Source organism: Uranotaenia lowii, chromosome 3 (genome assembly GCF_029784155.1).
Source record: "Uranotaenia lowii strain MFRU-FL chromosome 3, ASM2978415v1, whole genome shotgun sequence".
Taxonomy (NCBI): Eukaryota; Metazoa; Arthropoda; class Insecta; order Diptera; family Culicidae; genus Uranotaenia; species Uranotaenia lowii.
Genome location: NC_073693.1, coordinates 170,390,489 through 170,399,973, shown reverse-complemented (window position 1 = coordinate 170,399,973; position 9,485 = coordinate 170,390,489). Strand labels below are relative to the sequence as shown.

General features: G+C 43.3%; 1 protein-coding gene and 1 long non-coding RNA gene across 2 annotated transcripts; one reads left to right on the top strand and one right to left on the bottom strand.

Annotated features, from left to right (window-relative positions):
* Window positions 1-690: 690 nt before the first annotated feature.
* On the top strand, window positions 691-1,433 carry LOC129758756 (uncharacterized). Its single transcript, XR_008740061.1, has 3 exons — window positions 691-886; window positions 947-1,208; window positions 1,268-1,433. It is a non-coding gene; the product is annotated as an uncharacterized LOC129758756 (long non-coding RNA).
* Window positions 1,434-1,688: 255 nt separating this feature from the next.
* Window positions 1,689-4,970, bottom strand: LOC129752834 (uncharacterized). The gene has a single exon (XM_055748616.1). It carries the CDS (start codon window positions 4,968-4,970, stop codon window positions 1,689-1,691), a length of 3,282 nt encoding a protein of 1,093 aa, XP_055604591.1.
* Window positions 4,971-9,485: the final 4,515 nt, after the last annotated feature.

Below are 9,485 nucleotides of genomic sequence, written 5' to 3'. Positions count from 1 at the left end.
GTAAACACTCAATAAAAACTTTTAAAAACAACACTTCGAGCGATTAATCAACGCTCCACTGCACTATCACCCCTTTCCGACGATGGGGGAGCAGTTTTGTTTCACTCCAGTACTGGGTTTTCGGATCGAGTTAGAAAACGTACGCGCTCGTTGGTGGTTGCAATCAAACTTAACTTCTTTATTGCCGTTTGTTTACTTATCCAGTTTCGGCTCTCTGGATATCGCTCTAATTGCTCTGACGGTGTAGCAGTGAGACGTGAGAATTCGAGAGACTTGCGACCGTTAGCACGTATCACTGCGGGGCATCCACAACATACGGAATGACTTGTTCATTATCGAACATTCCGGCCCCCTTGAAACCACCGGATTTCAAAACTTATTTCAAAATTCAATTCAATTTACAATTTGATATTTCTTACGTGCTAACTTTAAAATTATACAATATTGTTTGCGACATATTTCGCCAAAAAACTCAACATCTTTTAAGGGTGATGAACCCATTTCTATTATTTTATACACAACTTTTCAATTCAATTACTAATTTTACTATATACAAAACAAATCTTCAAGATTTTTTAACTTAAGTTCGACATCATGTAAGGGTGATGAGCCCCTTTTTTTCGCCCATCCCCCTACGCCCATGGAGAACCTTTTCTCTCTCACTATCATTTTCGGGTTTGTTTTGGTCTGCAATTCCGTACCATTTATGCATAGTTTCGCTGCTGGTTGAAAAAACTGAAGCACATTCCGAACTTTGCCTTCAATTTCGGAATTGTCCCAGTAACCCGGTTCCAGATTCCCCTAAATTATCTTCATTCGGTAGGCTGCCACCCATAGAAGCCGGGGTGGTTGAAGGATTCTTCAGATTAGCTGCGATAATCACAAGGTAAGTTGATTTCATTCATAACCTGCCGTTAACCATGATGTTAACGTTTCGCACTTCCAGCTGTTGGTGTCATGTCGATTTTTTCGATGTGTTTCAATGCGATGTGGCCCAACGAAGGCTGGAAAAAGTCTGCCAGAAGACGTTCGATGTGTGAACGTATCACATTGGGGTCAGCTTCCGGTACTACGGCCGAGACGGTGCAATGCATGCAACCGGGGAAAATTTCGTTGACACGATGCAATAAATCAATCCAACCTAGTCGTCATGGTCCAAGCGAAAAATGCATTTCAAGCACAAGTGGATCGGCTGAGGTGTTTTGCAGGTAAGTTGTTTTCTTTGCTTGTTAAAGGGATCGGTTTTGATTTCTTTCATCCATTCCAGATGTCCTAGCTAGCAACATCGAGTACCGTCGCATGGTGCTACGTTGGCCCTTTTGAACTTGGATGATCAGGCCAAGTTGATTGTTCTGCCAAGGCCCTTCGGATTGTAGCTGTCGATGCATGGTACTCACGATGAAAGAAAATAAAAATAAAGGTAAGAAACGTTAGCGTGTTTTTACATTATTTTTAAACATATCACATCCACGATTGGGTTCTCCCATCGATTTTTATTCAAGCAAAGGCTAACCCTTTCAAGTTAGGTGTTGATGAATCCATATACATATCTGACAAAGACAACCAGACGCAATCAATCATTTCAATGAAGAATTTCAATCAAAATGTAGTTAATTTTTCTGACTCATAATATCTGACACAAAACCCATTAAGGCCCTCATTGGCCTTTTCCAAATAATTTCCAACTCTTATTCAGAAATCTCAACAATTTCATCTGACCCTTCTGCCTCATTCTCACGAATAGGCAACAAACAAACCTTTGAAATGCCACGATTGAACATTCCATCTTTCGTGCGGACATTGACTACTCGCACATTTCCATCTCTACCAAAGAACACTTCATCGATTCTCCCCAAAGGCCATTTCAACGGAGGAATGTTGTCCTCTTTCAGAAGCACCATCATTCCTGGAGCAACATTTTTTCGTTTGACTATCCAACGAGTTCGGTTCTGGAGGTTCGAAAGGTACTGGTTCCTCCAAGTATTCCAAAACTGCTGAGACACTTGCTGTGCTTTCTGCCACATGGTGAGCCTGCCTATGGGGATTGTACTGACGTCACGTTCGGGTAATGCTGTAAGCGGGCGTTGCACCAAGAAATGCCCTGGGGTTAGAACTTCGAAATCATTCGGATCGCTACTTTGGGGGGTAAGTGGCCTTGAGTTTAAAACTGCTTCGATTTGTACTAGTGCGGTAACCATTTCATCGACACTTAGAGTACGCAAACCAATCGTTTTTCGGAAGTGAGCCTTGAAGGATTTCACCTGGGCTTCCCACAAACCTCCGAAATTAGGTGATCTGGGTGGAATGAAGCGGAATTCGACACCCTCATCTGCTGCTGCTTTAGTTACTGTATTCTGAAAGTCTTTCGAACTCATCAATCGGCCAATCTCTTTTAATGAGTTGTTCGCCCCAACAAACGTCGTCGCATTGTCGCACATAATTAATTCTGGTTTCGAGCGGCGCCCGACAAACCTGCGAAATGCAGAGATGAAAGCTTCAGTCGTTAGATCCATAACGAGCTCCAAATGAACCGCTTTCACTGCCAAGCAAACGAAGATAGCGACATAGCACTTCACAGGTGATGCTCGACGATTAGGGTAGCTGACGTTAAATGGGCCACAGTAATCAACTCCCACTTTAGAAAATGCTGACGATGGCGTAACTCTAACTGACGGCAAATCTGACATTATCTGTTCTGAAATCTTAGGTCTGCTTCTAAAACACGGAACACACTCGTGAATCACTTTTCTCGCTAAGGAATTAATGTTTGTCGGCCAAAAACTTCGTCTTACGGAGGCGATGAGCAACTGCTGCCCAGCGTGAAATTGACGCAAGTGGTAATCACGCACAATAAGTAAAGCCAATGGATGACGATGGTCGAGAACCCACGGATGTTTTCGAGAATCCGGTAGTGGAGCATTCGACAACCGGCCCCCAACGCGGATTGTACCATCTTCGACAAATGGGTTCAGTTTAGCAATTTTCGACCTTTTTTCTACTTGACCATTGTTTTCCAAGTCTTTAAACTCTGACTCAAACGACTCATTCTGTGAAAGGCGAACCAAAACTACGATAGCAGACTCCATTTCTTGGGGTGTCAACGGACCAACTCGTCGACACAAACGATTGACCTTTTGAGCATTGTATCTGAAGCGGAGCATAACTGCGACAATACGGATCAAACTCGTAAACGACGACTTCAGACCAAAAATTTCGTGACAGGGTTCGCATTTTGACATCAGTGTTGTAGTAGTTGGACGTTCTTCGATAATGGATGGGTCAAATTCTTCTTGACCTTCAGCAGTTTGACGAGGCCAATATTGCTGAGCCTGGGATAGCCACTGAGGTCCCTCAAACCATAACCTTTCGTAGCAAAGTCGAGCAGGAGAAACTCCTCGTGAAATCAAGTCTGCCGGGTTAACTATTCCAGCCACATGATTCCAGAAACCATTCCTTGTAATGTGCTGGATCTCGGACACTCTATTCGCTACAAACATTTGCCAGCGAGATGGATGCGAAGCTAACCAATGCTTCACGATCATTGAGTCCGTCCAGAAATACGCTTCTGTCACTTCTGGGAAAACTCTGGCAAATTTCTCGTACAGGTGTGAGAGTTGGAGAGCTGACGACAATTCTAAACGTGGAATTGAGGTTTTCCTCTTCGATCTTTTCAAATTCTCCAAAGGTGCTACTCTTGACTTGGCTGTTACTAATCTGACCGATATCTGACCATCTACAGTTACGCAGCGCAGGTACAAACAAGCTCCATAAGCTACCTCTGACGCATCGCAAAATCCATGTAACTGTACTGACACACAATCTTTACTGAAACCAAGCCAACGTGGAACTGATAATGATTCTAAAGGCATCAAACTCTGTTTGTACTCCTTCCATCGATTTTGATACTGCTCATCCAATGGGTCATCCCAACCAACTTTGAGACGCCACAGTTGCTGGATTATCATTTTCGCTTGCACGACAACTGGACCCACGAGCCCAAGAGGATCAAACAAACAGGCTGCATCAGAATGCACGCTTCTTTTCGTGATTTGCGAACTTGATGACCTCCAATGGGGAATACTGAAACAAAAATTATCTGACTCTGTGTCCCACTTCAAACCAAGGGTTTTCACAGTTGAATCTGACGAATCGAACTCTAAAACTGACTTTTTCTCTTTCAAATCTTCAGGAATGCTTGCCAATATCTCCGGTGAGTTTGAGTTGAACTTCCGCAAATTGAACCCAGCTGAATTGGTGAGATCGGTAGTTTCTTCAACTAAATGCTTGCCTTCTTCGACACTGTCCGCTCCAACTAGACAATCGTCGACGTAGAAACTGTCTCTGACTACTCTCGAACCAATCGGATGACTTGCTGATCCATCTTCAGCAAGCTGTTTCAAGCACCTTGTCGCCAAATACGGAGCACTAGCAGTTCCGTATGTAACGGTCGTTAACTCAAACGTCTTCACGGGTTCATCAGGTGTATCTCGCCACAAAATTCGCTGAAGGTGTTGATCCGGTTGCTGAACTTGTACCATCCTGTACATCTTCTCGATGTCTGCACTGATGGCGTATCGGTGCAAACGGAAGCGCAAGATGATCGACAACAAATCGTTCTGCACAGTAGGCCCCACGATCAACGCGTCGTTCAACGAAACGCCCGTTGAGGTGCGACACGAAGCATCAAACACTACGCGTAGCTTTGTAGTTGTACTCTCCGGCTTCAATACTTCATGGTGTGGGAGATAATACACAGGATCTAATTCTGACACATTCTGAACGTTTTTCTGACGCATTCTGACTATATTCGGACTCATTCCGACTGCATTCTGACACATATCAACTGACACATCATCTGAAACTTCTTTCATATGTCCCATAGACACAAACTCATGGATAAAATCCGCATACAAAGCCTTCAATTCTGCCTTTGCAGATAGCCTTCTTTCCAAACTGAGGAACCGACTCATCGCTCTTCCTCTAGACTCACCCAAGTTACTCAAAACACCACGTTTTTTCGGCAAGGTGACGACAAATTTACCTTCCGAATTCCTAATTGTGGTTTCTTTGAACATCTGTTCACAAGCTGACTCTTCAACTGACAAAATACTGTTACTATTACATGATTCTAACTTCCAAAACTTAGCAATCATGTCTTCCAAACTCGCTGTAGAACTGACAAAACAATCTGAATTCACTGGAGATTCCAATGTTGCGACGGAACTATCAGAAACTCTGCCGGAGACAACCCAACCAAATTCGGTTTCTTGCAGAGTTGGACCATTGTCCGAAACTTTCAATTTCCCAGATCGCAATAAATCGCAAAAGTATTCTGCCCCGATAATCATGTCTATCGGACCTGGACTCCAAAATTCTGGATCAGCTAAGACCAAATTCTGAGGAATTTCGCACCGATTGAGCGAAACTTTTCTAATGGGCAGATTACTTGTTATTTTGGGCAAAACATGGAATCTCATATCTTCCGAAAATGAAGATATTTCTGACAAACGAGGCCGAACTCTCGCCTCAACTGACTCACTCGATTCAACTGACTCATTTCCAATACCTTGGATTCTCATAACGTTGTGACTTCTCCGAAGATTCAACCTTCTTGCAAAACTTTTAGTCACATAACAAAACTCAGAACACGAATCCAACAATGTTCTCGCAAATGTATGATTACCGAAACGATCTTCAACCCGCACTACAGCGGTTGACATCAAAACTTGAAGTGAACGAAATTTAACGCATTCCGGCATTGGTGCCGCGTTAAAGGTAAAGGAATTGTCTGTGGAGTGTTGTGGTTGAGTGTGGCGAATGTGTGTTTGTATTATGGGGTAGGAATTAGAGGAACTCTGTTGTGCTTGAGGACTTTGTTGATTCTGTCTAATCGAACTTTGTTCACGACCTTGTCCAGAAGGTCCAGGGCGATTACCGTTCCGAAACGATTGACTGTTGACTGTCGATTGGTTTTGTGAAACGGAGCTCTGACTCGAAAAACTGTTATGCAACATCGGATGGTGCTTTCTGTTGCACTCACGACATGGTCCTCTGCTACAACGATCGATAAAATGACCATAACCCAAACAATTGATGCAAAGCCGCTTCATTTTCACTACTCTGAAGCGCTGAGGCACTGACATCACTCTGAATTTGCTGCACGCAGATGCTGAATGGTATGATTTACCGCAGAATACACAATTGCTCTGAAATCTCGACGTGGTGTGTACTGTTGTACGATGGCGACGACTCTCGATGTCTTCGTTTCTGTTCGGCGTAATCGATTGCAGAACCAACGCTTGATCTCTCAGGAAGTCCATTACTTTCTGGTATGTCGGCACGTCCTTGGAATTGTGATGACTCTCCCACTGACGGAGTGTGACCGAATCCAAACGAGTGCACACCATGTATGCCAGAACTGTCGACCATTTTTCTGTGTCCTCGCCAATTTTGCCCAACATCTGAATATTCCGGTCGAAATCACTGACCAGGTGATTCAAAGCTTCGCCGCTTTCCTTTTTCAGAGGTTCGATTCCAAAAAGCGCGTCCAAATACGCTTTCACGATCAACTTTTTGTTCTCGTACCTCTTCTCCAACATATCGCAGGCTATCTGGTAGTTGTCAGCAGACAATTCGATCGAGCTGATCTCCTGAAGTGCTTCACCACTTATTGCTGACCGGAGATAAGTGAATTTGTCGATATCTGAGAGCTGTTCGTTTTTGTGAATCAAGCTGTCGAACATATCCCGAAACGGAATCCAGTCCCGGAGTTTTCCGTTGAAAACTGGTAGCTTGATATCCGGCAGCTTAACGCGCGACATTGTTTCAGCTTTCTCTCCAGATCCAGACGCACTAAAGGACTCCATTTTCTTCGGACGCAATGCGAGAAGCGATGCCTTCACGATGCAATACTGCTCTTCGACTTCCAGCGTTTCCTCGTCAAATTTGGTTTCACGCTCAGCAGCCTGTCTCTGCAGTCTCCGCTTCTTCGCAGCCTCCGACTCCTTGGCATCTTCTTCAGCTCCTTCACTATCAGCTGCATCCAAAAGCACTTCCATTTTTTGCCTCACCAGATAGTATTTTTTAATAGCAGACTCAAGCAAACTCAATCTAACATCGATCTGACTCTCGTGCAGCTCAGGCTTAAAATCACGAACGAAATTAGACACTCCCTTAATGGAGGTCCTCAACTGACGCTCTTGCTTCTTGAGAATATTGTATTCTTCCATTTTTCAAGCAAATTTACACTTTCACTAATGAAAAAGTACGTAAATTCACAGAGCGCGATTCGTCTGTGAAATAACTCACTCAAGCTGTACCACAATGTATCAATTCTGACCAAAACTAACGGTTATATGATTCACTAGAATCCAAACACAATCTTCTGATCGAATTCAGAATACCGATACTGACTCAAATCGCTCAACGTTTCACAAAAACCCAACCTTGACAGGGATTCGCGACTTGACAGCCAAAGTGGAATCAACAACTTTAAGTCCAAAATTGAAACCTCAAGGAAATGCACAGAATAAAGATTATATCAACTACCCAAAATACTGGTAAAATTTCAACTTTATTGAAAGGCCACAAAATCTCAAAAAATCCAATAAACCACACACAAACACCACAGACATGCGCTACTTATCCTTATTATTCGAATATGTTTGCGAAAACCGTCCAAAACTTTTCAAAAATCCGAGCAAAAGTCCTCCGAAAATCGCCAACTTTTCTTGGGCACCACTGGATTCCACCTTGCTAGGTCCAATCACTAGCGGCTTGATGACGCTTGCCAGAATCCGCGATGGCGATCTTCCAAAGAATAGCGCTTTGTTCCTCCTGTGCGCGTTCAAAATGTCGCCAACCAATTACAATTGGTGCGATCACAGCTACACAAAATGTCCGATGTACAAATCACCACTGGACTGTCCAAAATTTCAATTTCACACTAGCCTATCTGGCTCGAATGGACCAAAAATGTTCGATAACACTAAAGAGTGGACTGTAAACACTCAATAAAAACTTTTAAAAACAACACTTCGAGCGATTAATCAACGCTCCACTGCACTATCACCCCTTTCCGACGATGGGGGAGCAGTTTTGTTTCACTCCAGTACTGGGTTTTCGGATCGAGTTAGAAAACGTACGCGCTCGTTGGTGGTTGCAATCAAACTTAACTTCTTTATTGCCGTTTGTTTACTTATCCAGTTTCGGCTCTCTGGATATCGCTCTAATTGCTCTGACGGTGTAGCAGTGAGACGTGAGAATTCGAGAGACTTGCGACCGTTAGCACGTATCACTGCGGGACATCCACAACATACGGAATGACTTGTTCATTATCGAACAGCATCCAACTTTAGGGAATAACGCAAATAATTGTTTTCCGCTAAATTTCATGTTTGGACCACTGTGCAGTGGTTAAAAGAGCAATTTTTAATTTCCAAATTTTTTGTTTACTATCGATTTATTCGACTGCTTTATGGAGCGCCGATGTGGTCGGGTGGATAGACTGGCGCGAGTATGGTAATCCAGGCGTACTGGGTTCGATTCCCGGTATAGGCAAGAAAACTTTTGGGTTCGAATCCCATAAGTGGCCGATAGGTAAGATGTGTTTGATTGTATAAAATAACTAAATGCACTAAATATTTCAGAGGGAATGCATCTGGGGTTAATCTGCAGAGATTATTGCAAACGGAGTGGATTGCCAACCATTGTAGGTCTCTGAAGGTTGGATGCCTTTCCTCGACGAACCATCGACACTGCTTTATGGCTCAATACTGCAATTGAATGATTCTAACTTTACAAGTTCCAAAGATTGAAATACAGCCAAAGCTATTTATAATAAAAAAAACAGAAATTTCAACGTCAGGTAAGTTTAGAAAACTCTTCATTTTCTATAGCCGCATCCGCGTTATCAAATCACCAGATTGCCTTTCACCTTACAGCTGTGTCAAAGCTCAGACATCACACGAAAGCGCCAAAGTGCGGAAGGAAGTGTAATTTCATTTTTAAAATAATATTTTTAATTAGATTTCTTTTTCTGCTTTTGTCCCCGGTAGCAAAAGTAAATGGTATCATGAAAAGCTCTTTCAGCGCTCTTTTTTTTGTGTCCTTCGCTGCAAGTTGCTATTTTCCGCTCCGGTGGCCATTTTTGCCCTCTAACATTGCCACATTTTTAAGCTCATCAGTTTATACAACGCGACGAGGCGACCGACGACGACAAAAAGCGAGGGGTACTCCACTAGTGGGTACTATAGTGAGTAAGCGTTGCGTTTTTTATTTCCCATTCTTCAAAAACTCTCAATGAAACACTAAAGAGTGTGTGTGTGTGTGTGCGTTTGAAAGCGGAGGACTTTCGAGTAGCAAGAGGCAAAGGATTCTGTCACTTCCAACTTTGAGCCCGAAAGTTGTTGTCACCATCATCCACCAGCTGACTACTCTGACTGGCTGGCTAGCATACCTTGGGGATGAAAATAGAGGAAATTGAC